The sequence below is a fragment of the Bos javanicus genome, chromosome 11, assembly GCF_032452875.1.
Source record: "Bos javanicus breed banteng chromosome 11, ARS-OSU_banteng_1.0, whole genome shotgun sequence".
NCBI lineage: Eukaryota > Metazoa > Chordata > Mammalia > Artiodactyla > Bovidae > Bos > Bos javanicus.
In genome coordinates, this window is record NC_083878.1 from 14,744,673 (window position 1) to 14,764,783 (window position 20,111).

General features: G+C 36.6%; 1 protein-coding gene across 3 annotated transcripts in view; it reads right to left on the bottom strand.

Moving 5' to 3' along the window:
* The window catches only part of MEMO1 (mediator of cell motility 1), a 111,133-nt gene that overhangs the window by 56,601 nt on the left and 34,421 nt on the right, over positions 1–20,111 (bottom strand). For all 3 annotated transcript variants that reach the window (XM_061431998.1, XM_061431999.1, XM_061432000.1), the window contains one exon: positions 7,172–7,253. In XM_061431998.1, coding sequence (XP_061287982.1) covers positions 7,172–7,253 — 82 coding nt within the window. The remainder of the gene's footprint in view (positions 1–7,171; positions 7,254–20,111) is intronic.

Here is a 20,111-nt window from a genome sequence, read left to right on the forward strand (position 1 = left end):
GTATCAAGTCTGGACTTGGTAAAACAAGTTTCTGAAAAGCTGATGTATGCTCTTGAGCAGGGAAGTGACCACGTGAAACTGTCATCGTGTACTGAAACACAAGCACAGAGGACATCAGGGACAGAAGAGTTACATGAAGCTCTCTCGGAAACTGAGGTTTCAGGTAGTAATGTCATGGTCCAGAATGGTGTCAGTGTCAGTGGGAAATGAGAAATCAATGCACTAGAGTCTAAAAAGAAAAACGGACATATCTTAGTGACCACGTAGGAAAAAGAAGAAGAGGGCAGTTATGATTAAGGGTGGTAACTAACGTCTACTAAGTGCTTACCACATGTCAGGCAATCTTCTATGTTACCTCAAAGCATTTCTTTTAATCCCAACAACTCTCTGAAATAGGAGTTACTATTCTTTTCTTTTTATAGGTGAAGAAACTAAAGCGGAAAGGCTAAGAAACTTGCTCAAGGTCATACAGATAGTAAGTGGTACTCCAGGATTCAAAGCCACGCAGTAGAGCTCCAGAACCCTTTCTTAACCACCAAAAGAAACCTTTACATATTTGAAGGAAAAAGGGGAAGGGTCCGTGGAGTTGGAAAAGTAAATGTCCTAACAACTAAAGAGTAATTCCAGAATCATATATCCTGTAAGACTACAGGGAAAGATGATAGCTTTAATAACATGATTAACTAAAGTAAACTTGTTTCATAATAAGAACTCAGATTTCACGGTTTTAGTCCTTTCTGAAGCTGAAGGCTTAAAAGTATGCTTGAACGAAAGACAAAATAGTGGCAAAGAGAGAGGAATCTTAACCTGGATAAAAAATACATTGCAGTGTATCTTTTTTTAAAAATCATTGAGTATACCATCCCTCTTATCCCCCATAGTGAGGAACTCTACTTACATGAAAGGACTAAGATCACAGTCAAAGAAGAGAATTTCTATTACTTTCCTTTATCCTGGCCCAGATATATGGTAAAGAATAAAGCTGTAGTAATTACCATCAATTCTCACCAGTGATCCTCTGTCTCTATACCTTTCTCTTGCTAATATCATCTAATTCTACATGTATGTAGAAAGAGGTTCCACTAAGAGATCACACACAAGAAAGAAGGCTTTGCTAAGGGAATGACTAAGTTATTTTCTTTTGTGCATGACAGCCAGAAGAGCAATGAAAATTTGCACTCTACAGATATTTGACTATGCATCATAAAAGTGTGTCCAAGTCAGTCTTTTTAAAGTTTTTAAAATCCTTAATACAAAGACATCCTTGCTAGCAGTTACAGGTCACTCTGATTCTTAATGTAACTTCTCATGAAAACAAATACAGAATTATACTCTAATATCTATAGTTTGTCATTAGGCTAGAGCTATGCCTCTAAAAACTAATCCTTCTTTTAATGCAGAGTACTTTTGTTTCTCCCTTTACGCCTACATAGCAGACCCTTTGTATCAGCAAGTCCAGTTCCTAACCTACCAGAATTTGTGCCCCTTACAGAGCTGCTATTAAATGAGGATGCAAAGTCACTGTCCATGATCATTCACTGGTTAAGTGACAGTTTTCCATACAGCGACCTTGCAGTGTGATATAATTTAAATTCCTACATCAGGAAAATTACCAATCACTACATGGACTTTCACTTGTATCAACCATGAATGCCAAGAGTCTACAAATATTCTATGAGAGGCTTTTCATCAAAGAGGATATAGGGAATCGTAAAAGAACACTTATTCGACTTCAACAAAGTCAGAATCTAGTAGTCCTAGTTCTACTGAACAGCAGCAAAAAATGCAAAATAAAGACCACACTGGATGAAACGAGAAGACTGGACTAGATGAAATGAGATCTTTTTTTTAAGGGATTTAAGAAAAGTTTGCAACCTTAAGCTATGATCTACAAACCTAGAATCTAAAGTTAAAAACCCCTGTGAACATACACACTACTATGTATAAAATAGACAGCTAATAACAACCTGTTGCAGAGCACAGGCAACTCTACACAACACTCTGTAATGATCTTCATGGGAGAAGAATCTTTAAAAAAAAAAAAGTGAATATATATATATATAACTGATTCACTTTACTGTACCCCTGAAACTAATACAACATTGTAAATTAACTATATGCCAACAAAAATTTGAAAAAAAAAAACAAAACAAAAAAACAACACCTGTGAGCATACAGGATCAAGCTGAGGGACAATTGGCCCCAAACAGTTCACAGAAGCAGCAACCTCCATACTGCCCTCTCAATTTTATTCTGCTGCACCTAACTTTGCATTCTTTCATAGGCATGGCTCAATGGCCCTAAAGATTCCTGCTTCAATAAAAAATATCAGTAGATTGTTATACCCCAAAAATGTCCAAGTAAAACAGCCATTATTTGGGATATTTTATTTTTATAATTGGAACCTCACAAATATTAAGTAAACAGTGTTATGAGCTAAAAAGTCAAGTAAGAATAAACTAACCACAATGTTGCATATTGAGTTTCTTTTACTGCTGGAGTATATATGATTTGAGATACTGCCATGAATAACCTGCCACTTAACAAGGACTGCATATCTCTAGGAAATTAAATTAACTAGATAATTTATGAAGATTCACTATCTCATGATATACACTGGTAAGAGCTCTATAGGTATGCTTCACTATATACAACCTGGTCTTCTATATAAATGTTTCTTGGCTTTCAAACCAGTTTTTATACTAAAGGTGACACATGTCCACAGTAAAAAAAAAAAAGAAAGAAAAAAGTCAAACAATGAAAAAAGGTACAGAATGAAAAGTAAAAGTATCCTTTGTTCCATACTATTCCTGCTAGATTAGCCACTAAGAAATCAAACTCTAACAGACTTTTCTGGTGGTCTAGTGGGTAAGACTCTATGCTGTCAATGTAGAATATGCCATGTTGTATAGCCAAAAACTTAAAAAAAAAAAAAAAAATCAAACTCTACTGTAAATGTATGGTGGGAGCCTCCAATAGTCATTGTGTGTGTATGCATGCTAAGTCACTTCAGTAGTGCCAGACTCTTTGCAACTCTATGGACTGTAGCCCACCAGGCTCCTCTGTCCATGGGATTCTCCAGGCAAGAATACTGGAGTGGGTTGCCACGCCCTCCTCCAGGGGATCTTTCCGACTCAGGGATGGAACCTGAGTCTCTTATGTTTCCTGCATTGGAGGCAGGTTCTATGCTTTACAGCAAAATATAGCTTCATCATGTAAATTAAGCCCCTTCCATAATCATTGGCTTATATTTTTATATTCAGTAAGAGGTTTCTTAAGTGATGCAGACCTGTACAGATCCATTTTAAGGGTTGCTGAATTATTCAAGAATACTGCAAGATAAACAATTCTGGCATCAAAGTATCTGGCATTCATGGTGGGAGGGCTTTTGGAACTCCTAGTTCATGAGATCATTTCAATATATATCCCTGGGCCACACACTGTCTCCTGTGCCTTAAGTAACCTGTAGTTCTGTTTCAATCAAAGGATAGGATATTTTTTAGTCAAATTTTTTGAATCCTTCTCCCAAATGTGCCTGCTTATATGTCATACAGATTAGAATTCTTTAAGACTGATCAACAGTTAGTTTATGGGTCAATATTTATTTTTCTAATGTCAATAATAAGTGACATTATTCTACTTAATCCACATCAATATAAAAAGGACAAATATTTAAGCATCTTTGAAAGTGTGCTACTTAGGTTCTGGGTTTGTCTTTTTAAGGTTCCCCCTGTATGATTTATTCTTATGAAGGCAGAATCTAAGAAAAGGTGGTCCCAGAGAGCTAGAATTTATAAAATTTTAAAAATACATTTTTTATTTTAAATAAATACAGAAATCTTAAAATTTTAAGTTGTCTAATTACTATATAAGTAGTTCTTACAAAGACCTTTCTGTGCCTGTGTCACGTCCAACTCTGTGGCCCCACAGACTTTAGCCATAGCCAGGCTCTTCTGTCCATGACATTTTTCTGGCAAGAATACTGAAGCAGGTTGCCATTTACTCCTCCAGGGGATCTTCCCAACCCAGGGATCAAACTCAAGTCTCCTGTGTCAGGACTCCTGCATTGGCAGGCAGATTCTTTGCAACTGAACCACCTGGAAACCCCTTTATGCCTATTTAACATTAAAATATTTCTACCTTAAAAAAAAAGGAAGGTAACTCTGGAAAAGTTATCTCTGGAAACCATATGATTAGATGAACTTAACTACATTTAAAGTTTTCATATATTAACAAAGTAGAAATTATTTATATATAAACTACAAAGTCACTATATGGCAGAAACATGCACACCAAAGCCAAAACTATTTTCAATATTCATTTTGAAACCTCAGGTAACTTAAGAAATCTTTTACAAAGTATTTGGAACTCAGGCCCAAATATCTCATTTCCCAGACCACTTCCAAAGATTTCAATTTAAAACTAACTACAAGAAGGAAACAAGCATAGCTAGTTTTTCATGAATAACTAACCTCATTTTAACTATAACAGTCAAATATCAGCATAGAAATGGAAATGACAATAGAACATATATTATGATATACTATAAAAAGATGATTACTAAGCTCTCGTTTCTCACCCAACCACGGATCTCACTTATACAAACTTCCCAACTTATCCTTGCATCAATTTTTCTCTACTGGATTGTGTCAACATTATAAACACTTCAATAACTCTTACTTTAAATTGACGCCATATTCCCATTGCCCTGTTTATAAATCCCTCCTTGATTTATAGCAAAATTTCTCCCCCCAAAAAATGTCTATATTCACTGTCTTCATTTCCCTCCTTGATTCTTTCTTGAACCCACTCCAACTGTGCTTTCATCCCCACCACTCCACAGAAATTGTACTAAAATAACCAGCGATCTCCACAGTATCCAATTATCAATTATCAGTCTGCATCTTATTTGACCTACTGGCAAAATTCGACACACCTGATCTCCTCCTCCCTGACACATTTTCGTCCTTTTACTTCCCAGAAACATCACTCACTCTTGGTTTTCCTCCTTCCTCCCTCATCCTCCTTCAAAATCTGCTTTGCAAATATTCATCTTCATCCTGACCTCTAAATAAAGCTGGCTTGCCTAAGGGCTTAGTCTTTGAATTTCTCCTATTTTACTCCCTAATTTACTACAGTCCAATTAGACTTTAAGTGATAAGTTACACACTTAACTGTGTTAAGTGTGATATACCAACACAGCCTAGCCCTTCTTCCCTGTACTCCAAACTCACACATTTAGCTGCCCATTTGCATCTCAACATTAACACAGGGAGAATAAAATGTTAGAGTCTATACAAACACTTAAAATTCCACTCCCCACCTCTACCCTTGTTTTTTCCTTTAATTAATACAAACACAATTCCATCCTTTCAATTTCACAAGCCAAAACTTAAGTCATCCATGACTTTTTCTTCTACTTTATTAGCCCTACCTTCAAAAATATCCAGAATATACTGCTTCTCATCACCTCTACCACTACTCCCAGTCAAAGCCATTATGTCATCTCTTTTCGGTACTAAGAGTAATAAGCCTCCTAAACAGACTCTTTGCCTCCACAAAACAAAAAGTCTAGACCACAGCAAGAGTAATCCCCTGCAAACCTAAGTCAGATGGTATTACTTTTCTGCTTAAAGCTTCTCCATACTTGCCATATAACTTGGAATGAAAACCAAAGCTTTTATGATTTCCTACGAAGCCGCCCCACAGTCAAGCCCCCACTGCCAATCTCAGCCACCACTCTTCCCCACACATATGCCTCTCCAGCTACACTGGCCTTGCTTGTCCTCAAACACACTAAGCATATTCTGTCGCAGAGCCTCTGTCCTTGCTGCTTCGCAACCTAAACTCTCTTTCCTGGGTATCTGCGTAACTCCTCTCTCACATCATTTAGGCTCAATTGTTCCTTAACAGGGAGAGTTTTTGTTATTAATCTATATAAACTAGCAACTCCCAACCCATGCTGTCACTCTCAATCTTTTTATCTGCTTTATTTTTCTTAGCGCCCAACTGCACTCGACACAGAAGTATTATTTACTGTCTGCATTCCCCAAATACTAAAAGGCAAGCACTATGAGTAGTGATTTCAATTTATTCAAAGAGCAGCACAAAGAAGAGCATCTAGTATTTAGCCTGATAGATATCTGCTGAATGACAAAATAAGTAACAGCAAGTCATTATGCTAAAAGTTTTATAAAGATTAGCTCATTTAATCGTTAGAAAAACTATATGAAGGTAATATCATGATTCTAATTTTACCAATAAGACAAAGGCACAAGAGATTAAATAACCTGTATGTCACACAGTTGGTAAGTAGTGTAGTCAACTTCCTGAGTCTTTTAAATGAGATCAACTTAGATCTCATTTAACTAAATGTTTGGCACATAAAGTACGTAACATTTATATAATACTTATTATGTGCCCAACATTAATGTAAGTTCTTTATGTGTATTTACTTGTTTAATTCTCATAGTGTTTAATAAGTGGTTACTATTATTATTTTCACTATTTATTATTTATCAAGTTACCAACCTGAACTCGAGAAGTCACATAAAAGATGCTGCTGTGAGAGAAACAGCAGAAACTCCAACATTTACCAAATCAAAATTAACTGAATTCATACCATACAAACAGTTAACTGTGTTTGTTAGCTTGTAATTCTCAAAAAGTGCTCTAACACTGACAACAGATTGCCTTCTAATAGGCAATAGACTGCCTTCATTTAAAAAAAATCTACCCATCCTCTAAAATCCTGGCTGCTAGTCCATATTGCACCACATTATGTTTAATACACTTTTATTTGTAAGTTTAAAATTATGTGATTAAAGTCGATCTTTTTAATGTTTAAAATAGAACTTACTCATTTGTACCAAATACTACTGCAATCACCAAGCTTACCTAATGTTTAAACTGTTTCAACTAATGTTTAACTGTTTTAAAAGTCAGTTTTATTACCAAAAATAAAATTGGAAACTTCTTCATCTGAGAAAACAGCCAATTCCTTTATCCTTGAGTTAAAGTGAAAGCCACAGCAATCATGAAATTTAGTGAATATAACTTCTTCATTTCAACACAGCATTTGATTTTTAATTTTTAATTCAATCCATAGACATTCATCCTTTATTAAAAATCAACACATGAAAGATTCTGGGTAAAGACCCTTAAAACTTACGGTGCAATAATGGCTCTAGCAGGTCTTTTTGTAGACTGTACTTGTGAAAGCCAACCTTCTAGCTGGGCATTCAGCTGCGGTCCTATAAAAAGAGAAAGAGGGAAACTGGAGTGAGCAAAGCAGTACAGTACCAGTAACCATACATGACACAAAGTTCTCACTGAACTTATTTGGGACTAAAATAGCTTAATGGGCAGTGGATCATCATTTTAGATGTTAATGTCTGAAACTTAACCACTTATAAAGTTTCCAGGAGCAAGCCATATGATAAAGACAAGTACTGATTAAACAATATTTGCTTTAATCCATCCACTTATTTATTTACAACCATCTTCATTCAAGAACAACAATACCTCCTCAAACAAAGGTACTGATCAAACAAAATAAAACAGCAAACAGAAAACAACAGTATATGAAAAGAAAATAACTGAATATTTCTGGAGCATCAAAAGCTGCCTTAATCACTAAAATCACATCTATAGTGTGATCATTACAATACTCAATGATTGTTTCTGCCATCCACTCCAGCCCCTATTCCCATATCATATCAATAACCAGGAATTGTACCACCTCAAAAATTTCAAGTTCAGGCATCCCACTCTCTTCACTTCCTATTATTCCAGTTCACTTCTAAAAGTCTGTTGGAGTCATTTTGCCAACTATCCTTCATCCTCTCTTCTCCACTTCTTATACCTATCCTGAGATTTGATGATACATCACTATAAATCACTTCTTTGCCTGTGGCCTCCTCCTTTGCTCCTCTCTTCCTCCATCATAGTCAAATCATAGTTAAAACCAGCATTCCACCTAACACAGCAGCTCCACCTGAATAGCTGAATAAGACTGTAAAGAAACACAACCATAAGAACTTTGAAATTATGTTCGTAAATTTCAGTAGACCCTTAGGAGACAAAGCCCAGAAATCATACCACAACAACCTAGTGAATCTGCTCCTCCATCTTTAAGATAAAGAATTACTTCATATAGCTTCTCCATTTATCTTAAACCGTCATCCCCTTCCCATTCCCAGCAGATGATCAACCTTTTCACTTTGTTAAGGAAAAACAAGCCGCAGAAGAATACCCAACCATCCTGGTTTGCTCAGGACTTCGCCAGTTTTAGCACTGGACGTCTGGTGTCCTGGGAACTCTCTCAGTCCCAGGCAAACCTGAATGTGAGTCACCCTAAACTCAGAAGAGAATTACCTCCTCTTCCTCTTTTCCTGCTCCTATCAAAAGAAAAATAAACTACTTCTGCACTGGGTCCCAATTTGTCTTCCTTTCCTGCTCTTCCAACTATCCTTTTCTTCCGCCCTAACTTGTCCCTTTGTACAAGATCATTATCATCGGCATGCAAATTTAAATTTTTTTAATTAAGAAAAAAGAAAAGCTAAACAAGCCTCTAACCAGCAACTCAGGACCATCTTTCTCAAGGACCCAGTAGCCATCTCTTTGAAATGTGATCAAGGAGGATAGGAGCCTAACTTCAGAGGGTCACCTAGCCCCAGGTTGCTAAACTACTTCCTGTCATAAAAATACATAAGTTTATTTTTCCTTGGATAAAGCAATTAGCTAATACATTATGGTCACTCTGATTACCAAGCGAATTTAGAATGAACTATGTGTGACAAATGTTGCTGTCAAGTCCTCTTTCTTGAGCACTACTTATTATTTATCCTAAGAATATGCATGTAATGGATTTTATCTGCTTAGCTGTATAAAAGGATAAGTGTTCTTTAGGTCTTTGCAATCTCTTAGCAGACAGCTGGTGATGTGCATCGTATTCAAGCTAATTACTTATCAAAAATACAATTGTTTCCTTTCTCAGAATTTTTATATTTATTGAAAAAGTTCTTAAATTTATTTAGATATGAATGTTCATAGCACTCATGTTTATGTAAAAACAAAAGCAAAATGAATTCAAAATATTCTTAAAATTTTCTTCATATTCACAATCTGATTTCTAAATTTCTTTTAACTCAGTCATCAATGACCCTGTTTTTCCATAATATCATCCTCTGTACCATTTAAGGAAGTAGTGATGTGAAATTTCTTTTTAAAATGCACCTCTACTGCCTCAGAATTCTCCTGCAAGCAACTGACACACATTGTTCAAGCTGTGATGCTACACCTTTCCTGATGTTACCAAACCAAAAGGTATCACCAGAAAGTGCAACTAACAGGTTTCAGAAGACAACACAGCGTGTTCATCTCTTCCTTAAACGATATGTTACCTGAAACACCAATGGGTTGCATTACCTAGTCATACCCAACAGGATTAATTATTGAGTTTGGGTATATGTAGGCAGTGATAACCATTTCACAACTGACAATGATTTAAAGATGCCACTGACTGCAAAACCCATTGCAATACCAGAAATATTAAAATCTGGGGGAAATCTACATCTTTAAATCAATGAAATATAGTAGCACTATGAAAACCACACTCTCCACAATGTTCTGGTATTTTTATTTCAATGCAGAATAGTGAAAAAAATCATCGAAGACTAGCATCTGGGAATGCTTCTCACTGTAACCAAAACTGTTTCTCAAAAGGCTTCCTGAATATAATCATCTCATTTAATTTAAAAAGTAACATTTCAGCAGTTCTCCCCAAATCCCTTCCCTTCTTACTGTTGTCTTACCTTGATCATATACTCAGAATTTATTGCTATGCTTTTTACAAAACTAAGTATCTTATTTTTAGATACATCTCAAGGGATGCTATTTGTTTTTATGCATCTATGACAAGACTCCTCACACAGAGAATAACATGCCCTTGGGAACACAAGAACTGTCTCACTGAATCTGACCCCAAGCCCATCCAGAGCAGCACTATAGCAAACCCAAAACACAGAAACAATCTTGTTGTAAAGAACATTATTGTTCTCCTTGATACAAACCTCAAAGAGTCAGACCAAATCCAAATATCTTGGATTCCTTATTACCCACTAAAATTACAAACATAAGAATTTGTTTATAATTTTTGCCAAACTCTGTAGTTCAGGATACAATTCATCAGGGCAAATAACTATGCAGTGAACAATCTTCAGCGCATACCATCCAACTCGTATCTGGCCAAGTGGCTATCACTTAACCACATTCCTGCCCCTTCATACAGTCTTTCAAAGTTTTTCATATAGTTAATATCAATTCCATTGGATTTCATACCTAAAAGGGATTCAAAATTTGAAGGATCACAGTGTACTCCTCCCTTGAGGTGATTTACAAAATCATAATCTGAAAAATGGGTTCAGCACTGAACCCTTTAACAGTCTATTAACTTGGAATCACTATTCTGAATCTATTTATAAACAAATTCCCTATCCCTATCAAATGTTGCCACTGAATTCCTTGAGAGTACCTGGTTATAGTGTCTCACCTCAACTCTCTTTAAACATCAACATATTGATTTATATCTGCTATTTCTTCATTATAAAAAAAATATGAGGGAACACATATAAAGACAAGGGTAAAACAATAATCCTATAATTATAAAAAACACCAAAATTAATATTTTCCAACTTTCCTGCTAGTCTTTAAAATGATAGACAATTCTGTAAACTGCTTTTATTTACATAACAATACATAAGTATTCTCCTATATTATGGACACTTTAACATTTTATAGTTAAATAAGATTTCTTTGTGTAAATGGATCACTGGTTTCCTTAAATATTACTCTAATATATTTAGATTTTTTCAAAGTTTTTGTGCAATTATAAATAATTCTATAACACATATCTCTATTTTCATATTTTAAATTCTCTCCTTTGGAGACTCTCAGAATGGAATTACTATGTAAATCAATGTGAATCTTTTTAAGATTTCAAAACATGTATTAAAAATGTTATCCAAAATTGCATCCCTTCATAATTATGCACCATGCAGGAACAACACCTGTTTTACCATACCCTCACCTCATTTCTCTCATTTGATAAAAATTAAAATTTAATGCCTGACCTCAATTATATTTGGCATTTCAAAATAAATCATTCTATTTCTTCAAAGCAATTAAAATGACTAAAATATATACATATTGACTCTTAAGATATGTATTTTCTACTTAGACCACGGAATAGCAACATGATTGTTAACAATGGATAACTTGTGACTGGTAGGAATACTTAAGGTTTAGCAAACAATTACTATCTATTGGCCTTTACAGTTGTTGCTGCTGTTCAGTTACCCAGTCGAGTCCGACTCTTTGCAACCCCATGGACTGCAGCAAGCCAGGCCTCCCTGTCCCTCACCATCTTCCAAAGTTTGCCCAAGTTCATGTTCATTGCATCAGTGATGCCGTCCAGCCATCTCATCCTCTGATGCCCTCTTCTCCTTCTGCCCTTGATCTTTCCCAGCATCAGGGGCTTTTCCAATTATTTGTCTGTGCACATCAGATGACCAAAAAACTGGAGCTTCAGCTTCAGCATCAGTCATTCCAGTAAATATTTAGGGTTGATCTCCCTTAAGATTGACTGGTTTTATCTCCTTGCTGTCCAAGGGACTTTCAGGAATCTTCTCCAGCACCACAGCTCAAAGGCATCAATTCTTCGGTGCTCCGCCTTCTTTATAGTCCAGCTCTCACAACCGTGCGTGACCACTGGGAAGACCATACCCTTGATTATACGGACCTTGGTCAGCAAAGTAATGTCTCTGCTTTTCAAAATACTGTCTAGGTTTGTCATTGCTTTCCTGTCAAGAAGCAATCGTCTTCTGTTTTCAAGGCTGTAGTCACCATCCACAGAGATTTTAGAGCCCAAGAAGAGGAAATCTGTCACTACTTCCACGTTTTCCCCTTCCATTTGCCATGTAATAATGGGGCTGGATGACATGATCTTAGTTTTTTAATACTTAATCTTAAGCTAGCTCTTTCACTCTCCTCCTTCACCTTCATCAAGAGGCTCTTCAGTTCCTCTTTTCTTTCTGCAATTAAGAGTGGTATAACCCGCATATCTTAGATTGTTGACGTTTCTCCTGCCTATCTTGATTCCGGCTTGTAACTCACGCAGCCCAGCATTTCTCATTATGTGCTCCGTGTATAGGTTAAACAAACAGGGTGACAGCAGACAGCCCTGTCATACTCCTTTCTTGATCTTGAACCAATCAGTTGTTCCATACAGGGTTCTAACTGTTGCTTCTGACCCGCATACAGGCTTCTCAGGAGACAGGTAAGATGGTCTGGTATTCCCATCTCTCTAAAAGCTTTCCACAGTTTGTCATGATCCACACAGTCAAAGGCTTTAGTGCAGTCAATGAAACAGAGATAGATGTTTTTCTGAAATTCCCTTGCTTTCTCTTTAACCCAGTGAATGTTGGCAATTTGATCTCTAGTTCTTCTTCCTTCTCTAAACACAGTTTGGACATCTGGAAGCTCTTGGTTCACATAATGATGAATAGCCTAGCATGCAAGATTTACTAGCGTGGGAGATGAGTGCAACTGTCCAATGGTTAGCCATTCTTTGTTACTACCCTTCTTGGGAACTGGGATGAGGGCTGACCTGTTCCTGTTCTGTGGCCATTCCTGAGTCTTCCAGATTTGCTAACATAATGAATGCAAAACCTCGATGGCATCATCTTTAGGGATTTGAATAGTTCTGCTGGAATTTCATCACACCCACTAGCTTTATTAACAGCAGTGCTTCTTAAGGCCCACTTGACTTCGCACTCCAGAATGTCTGGCTCTGAGTGACCAACCACACCATTGTAGTAATCCAGTTCATTAAGATCTTTTTTACACAATTCTTCCATGTATTCATTCTATCTCTTCTTGATCTCTTCAGCATATACTAGGTCTCTACCATTTTTACCCTTTATTGTGCCCAAGTTATCCATTATACCAGTCATAAGTTATCCATTACTGAAGTTTAGCAAACAACTACCATCTACTGGCCTTTACAGGAGACAGGTCAAATTCAAAACCAAGCCTATTATGTTGTATTATGCTCAAGTTTTAAATCACTCACAATCATAAATACTTTCATATTCTCCTGGCATTAAATCTTCTTAAGTAATGGGGTATTTTTTTAACCTATTTTAGTAACAATAATTCTTTCTCCTATAATAGTCAAAAAGTGGTCTACAGACCAGAATCATCCAATGTGTTTATTTTAAAAAGAGATCACTATGTCACCACAATCTCTGGGGATGGTACCTACAGCTTTTAACAAGCTTTTAGCAAACTCTGCGGTGACTGTGATACACACTAAAATGCGGGGCCGCTGCCATAACGGCATTAATGTGAGCAAGAACATGCTATATGAATGAGTATATGAACGAACACAGCTAACGTAACAGACCCTTGGTGACAACTGTTTCCATTACATAAATAAATCATATAATCTATAAATTAGCAATATAAAAATCCATGAATTTTTGTCTCTAAACTACTTGAGGGCTTCCCTTGTAGCTCATTGAATCCATAAGTGATCCACTATTCCTTAAAATATACATAAGTTTATTTTTAATAGTGTTTCTAACCTCTCACTTCAATCAATGCCTCACCAGCTTTTCCACTCAAACAACCCTGATGACAAAGGAAAATAAATTCAAGATTCACAGAAACTGGATGATAAACAAACTCTTACATCTTCTTAGTCCAATAATTTATGTGAATGTAATAAACTAAATGACAATACAATATCCATAGTCATTTCAAAACTCCCATGCTCCTACCCGTGATTTAAATGGAGGCCCTAAGAAGACACACCACATTTACCCTCTAACACCTGGGTCAAGTACTCTAATTAGGAAACATGAACCAGAATCATAAAAAGCAAGAAGCTAAAGTGGTACAAATGCTTAAAGTTGAGTCCACAATACTTCTTTAATGCCTGTCTAACCAGAACTTGTTATTTTCTCCCAACTGCAACTAACATTTTTTTTTTTTTAATGTTTCTTTGGGTTACAACCAACCAGTTACTACTACCCAATGTGGATAATTTGATACCAAATGCAAACACACAATTTATGGGAAAATAAAACAAGTCTGCCTGAGTGGAAAGAATCAGAAATAAGATAAGACTTTCCACACAAGGAAACAATTTTCAGGTAACTGCTCAAAATAAGTTTCTGATACCAATGGTCAAGATGGCAGAATAGGAGGACGTGAAGTTCTCATCTCCTAACAGGTCAGGACTTGGGCCTAAGCCCCTGTGATGGTGGTGGTTGTTCAGTCACTCAGTCATGTCCGACTCTTTGCGACCCCATGGACTGCAGCACGCCAGGCCTCCCTGTCCTTCACCATCTCCTGGGGCTTGCTCAAACTCACGTCCATTAAGTCAGTGATGCCATCCAACCATCTCATCCTCTGTCGTCCCCTTCACCTCTTCCCTTCAATCTTTCCAAGCATCAGGGTCTTTCTAATGAGTTGGCTGTTTGCATCAGGTGGTCAAAGTATCTAAGCTTTAGCTTCAGGATCAGTCCTCCCAATGAACATTCAGGACTATTTCCTTTAGAATGGACTGGTTGGATCTGCTTGCAGTCCAAGGGACTCTCAAGAGTCTTCTCCAACACCACAGTTCAAAAGCATCTATTTTTTGGTGCTCAGCCTTCTTTATGGTCCAAGGCACTGTGGTAGGAGCACCAAGTCCAAGCTGCTGAACTTACAGAGTACTTCAACCTTAAGAAATATGAATCCATGTGAGCTCTTCCAAAGGTCTGCATCTCAGCACCAAGACCCAGTTACACCAACTGCCTCCAAACTCCAGTGCTGGACACCTCAGGCCAAGCAATCAATAAGACAGGAACACAGCCTGAACCATCAACCAAAATGAGATGACAGAGAAATATGTTACAAATGAAGGAGCAAGCTAAAAACCTATAAGAACAAATAAATAAAGAGGAAATAGGCAATCTACCTGAAAAAGAATTCAGAGTAATATTAATAAAGATGATCCATAAACTCAGAAATAGAATGGAGGCACAGATTGAGAAAATACAAGAAATGTTTACAAGGACCTAGAAGAAGTAAAGAACAAACAAATGGTGATGACATTAACTGAAATGAAAAATACACTAGAAGGAATCAACAACAGAATAACTGAGGCAGAAGAATGAATAAGTGAGCTGGAAGACAGAATGGTGGAAATAACTGCCAATGAGCAGAGTAAAGAAAAAACAATGAAAAGAAATGAGGACAGTCTCAGAGACCTCTGGGACAACATTAAATGCACCAATCTTTGAATTATAGGGGTTCCAGAAGAAAAAGAGAGTCTGAGGAAATATTTGAAGAGATTATAGGTGGAAAACTTCCTTAATATGGCAAAGGATATCAGGCCAGAAAGAACTGGCAAGATATATTTAAAGTGATGAAAGGGAAAAATCTACAATCAAGATTACTCTACCCAGCAAGGATATCACTCAGATTCAATGGAGAAACTACAAGCTTTACAGACAAGCAAAAGTTAAATTAATTCAGCACCACCAAAACAGCTTTACTGCAAATGTTAAAGAGAACTTCTCTAGGTGGGAAACACAAAAGAAGAAAAAAGACCTATAACAACAAGCCCAAAACAATTAAGAAAATGGTAATAAGAACATACATATAATTATCTTATATGGGAATAGACTAAATACTTCAAACAAAAAACATAGACTGGCTGAATGGATACAAAAACAAGACCCATTATACGATATCTATACACACCCACTTCAGATTTAGGGACACACACAGACTAAACCGTGAGGGGGTGGAAAAAGATATTCCTTGCAAATAGAAGTCAAAAGAAAGCTGGAGTAGCAACACTCAAATCAGGCAAAACAGACTTTAAAATAAAGACTATTAGTAATACAAGAGACAAGAAGGACACTACATAATGATCAAGGGATCAATCGAAGGAGAAGGTGTAACAATTACAAACATTTATGTACCCAACATAGGAGCACTTCAATACATAAGGCAAATGCTAACAGTCATAAAAGAGGAAATCAACAGTAACACAGTAATAGTGAGGAACTTTAACACCCTCATTTATACCAAAGGACAGATCATCCAGACAGAAAATTAATCAGAAAATATAAGCTTTAAATGACACATTAGACCAGATAAACATAATTGATATTTATAGGACATTCCATTTGAAAGCTGCAGAATATACTTTCTTTTCAAGTGCACATGGAACATTCTTCAGGAGATCACATCTTCAGTCACAAATCAAGCCTTGTTAAATTTGAGAAAACTGAAACAGTATTAAACATCTCTTCCAATCACAATTCTATGAGATTGGAAATTATAGGGGGGAAAAAAAACTGTAAGAACACAAACACGAGCAGGCTAAACAATATGCTACTAAATACCCAGAGATCACTGAAGAAATCAAAGAGGAAATCAAAAAATACCTAGAGGGACCTCCCTGGTGGTTCAGAGGTTAAGAGTCCACCTGCCAACGCAAGGGACACCTGCCTCGGAGAAATGAAACCCGTACACCACAACTAATGCGCCCAAACGCTGCATCTACTGAAGCCTGTAAGCTCCAGAGCCTGCCTGCTGCGACTGCTCCGTGGGCTCCAGCACACATGCCCAGAGCCTGTGCTCCACAACAAGGGAAGCCTCCTCAATGACAGGCCTGCGCACCACGACGAAGAGTGGCCCCTGCTCGCCAAAACTACGCAAAGACCATTCGCAGCAACAAAGACCCAGCACAGTCAACAATAAAACAAATAAATTAAAGAACTTTTAAATCTTCCAATAAACAAAAGTCCAGGACTAGATGGCTTCACAGGTGAATTTTATCAAACATTTAGAGAAAAACAAATAACACCATCCATCTCAAACTCTTCTAAAACAAATAGCAGAGGAAGAACATTCCCAAACTCATTCTACAAGGCCACCATCACCTTAATACCAAAAGCAGAAAAAGATAATCACGAAAAAAGAAAATTACAGACCAGTATCACTGATGAACACAGAAAAATTCTAAAAAAAATATTAACAAATTGAAATTCAAAACATATTACAAAGGATTACATACTATGATCAAGTGGAATTTATCACAGGAACACAAGGATTCTTCAATATACACAAATCAATATGATATTCCATATTAACATATTCTTGACCAGAGACACATTAATACATCTTTTGTTAACCAAATGTTATTGACCAGAGATGTATCAATACATTTTTAGAGACTGATACATTTAACATCACCATGCCAAGCTATTAGAGCTTAAAACTGACCAAAAGTTCATTATACAACTTATGATTGTTATTATCATTCACATTTTGTTTGTTCCCTTAGGTTTTGGTTCCAACCTTTTGTACATTATAACCGCAAGTTTCAGTTCAGTTCAGTTCAGTCGCTCAGTCGTGTCTGACTCTTTACGACCCCATGAATCGCAACACGCCAGGCCACCCTGTCCATCACCAACTCCCGGAGTTCACCCAGACTCACGTCCGTCGAGTCAGTGATGCCATCCAGCCATCTCATCCTCTGTCGTCCCCTTCTCCTCCTGCCCCCAATCCCTCCCAGCATCAGAGTCTTTTCCAATGAGTCAACTCTTCGCATGAGGTGGCCTTTATTACCATAAAATTTTCAAAACTGATCAATCACAAAATTCTGAGTTAAGAATTTTTCTGTGAATTTTATGCAGATACTTTCTCTAATGAACCTACCCAAATACAGTAAGTACCATATACAGAAAATCCACAGCAAACATCATTCTCAATGGTGAAAAACTAAAAGCATTTGCTCTAAGGTCAGGAATAAGACAAGGATGCCCACTCTTATCACTATTATTCAACATAGTTTGGAAGTCCTAGCCATGGCAATAAAGGGAAAAAAAGAAATAAAAGGAATGCAAAATGGAAAAGAGAAACTAAAACTGTCACTGTCTGCAGATGACATGATATTCACACTAAGAAAATCTTAAAAATCCCACTAGAAAACTACCGGTGCTAATCAATGAATTTGGTAAAGTTGCAGGATACAAAATTAATGCACAGAAATCTTTTCCATTCCTATAAACTAGCAATGAAAGATCAGAAAGAGAAATTAAGGAAATAATCCCATTTATTTACCACTGCAACGAAGAGAATAAAATACCTAGGAATAAATGTTCCTAAGGAGGCAAAACATCTGCCCTCAGAAAACTATTAATATAAGACACTGATGAAAGAGATCAAAGATGACACAGATAGTGAGATACACAACGTTCTTGGATCTATTTTCATATTCCAAATGATAATGACACAGAAAAAAACTTATAAACACTAAACCAAACAACAAATCATTGTTAAACCTAAAACAACATCTACATTACTAATCTAGATTAAAATAAATAAACCCAAATCGTTGAGAATTGCTATTTGACCAATAAAATATGTATCAGAGGGTTGGGATACATATATATGGACCAATCTGACAATATTTCCCTGTTACCAAGAAGGGACTTCCCCCTTTTACTTTACTTCCCTAGGTTTGATTGTTGTTGTTTAGTCGCTAGATCATATTTGAATCTTTTATGACCCCATGAACTGTAGTCTGCCAGGTGCCTCTGTCTGTGGAATTTCCCAGGCAAGAATATTAGAGTGGGTTGCCATTTCCTTCTCCAGGGGATCTTCCAACCCAGGGAACCTGTGTCTCCTGCATTGGCAGGTGGATTCTTTACCACTGAGCCACCAGGGAAGTCTTCCTAGGTTTGATATCCATTACCAGATTTCTGGTAGATAGAATCAAAGAATAGAAAAACAATCTAGAAAAGAATGGTCCAGAAAAGAGAACATTAAGCACTTTAGTAGTATTTTTTTCAGTTTATCTTTATTGAAGTACAGTTGATTATTAATATCTTTCTTTTTATAATTTTTTCCCTGAAAATGCAACACTTTCAACAATTTGTTTTTTCTTTTTTTTAAATTTGTCTATCAGCTACTTGAGTTATTGTCCACTCTGACTTCTTCAGCAATCTTGTAACAGACAATCTAGATAAGTCATTATTACTTTTTGAAGTAATTAACGATAATCTACCACAATTTTTGTTTTTGTACTTTTGCTGTAACATGTTTGAGGCCTCTTTCCTTTTTTTCACAATTGTTGGTACTGTATGTGCCAGCTCATTGATTTAAAGACTGTTTCTGATTTTGCAACCATAAGATGCAAACAAAAAGAATTTCAGCAAGTTTTTCCTTTATAACTAGCCAAGAAAACATGCCTAATGTGAACAGAGATGGGCATGCCAGGTATCAAACAAGAAGAAAAGAAAAAGATAATTGGTCAGAAAAGCCATCAAAATAAAAGGCTTTCTAAGGAGTTCTGAGAGTGATGATTTAGGGGTAAAACTAAGTTTAGAAACTAATGGACATGATTAAGCAAGAAAGTTAAGGTAAATGTGTGCATCCGCTCTACCAAATACTTTCCATATCATTTGAACTGTTTTCATCAAACTGCCTAATACTGAAATAAATATGTTAATCTAAAAGCTGCCCAGATTGAAGAATACCTGGTTTAAACCCAAGTGGAATCTCTCCCATTCCCAGAAGATCAAACCAGAAAAGTTCTGAGAGCCTCACAGCCATGCTCAGGCATTAGCTCCTTTAAGAGGCCTTAGATAATGTCACTGGCACTTTCTTTTAAATTACAGCCACCACAAAAACTCTATTAAAGAAATAAAAAACACTCTTTCAAACCCCTGTACACTTAGCCAATCTGAAAGACATACAGATAACTACTCAACCAATCAATTCTATAAACGAACACTACCCAAATTTTTTCAGCAAAATTAAAATACAGACCTTTGTGCCTAAATAAATCGGAAAGGGTTGAGTGAAAGAATTGATTGTGACTACACTTGGGAGGCAGACGAATGACAGCACCATGACCAATGACATGACCATGACACATTGTCATGGTGTCAATGACAGAATTAAGACCATGAAGTCTGTTCTAAGAGGAAGACTCTGACTTCAGACACACTGAAAGTTTTTGGAGACAATAAGGCAACCAGATA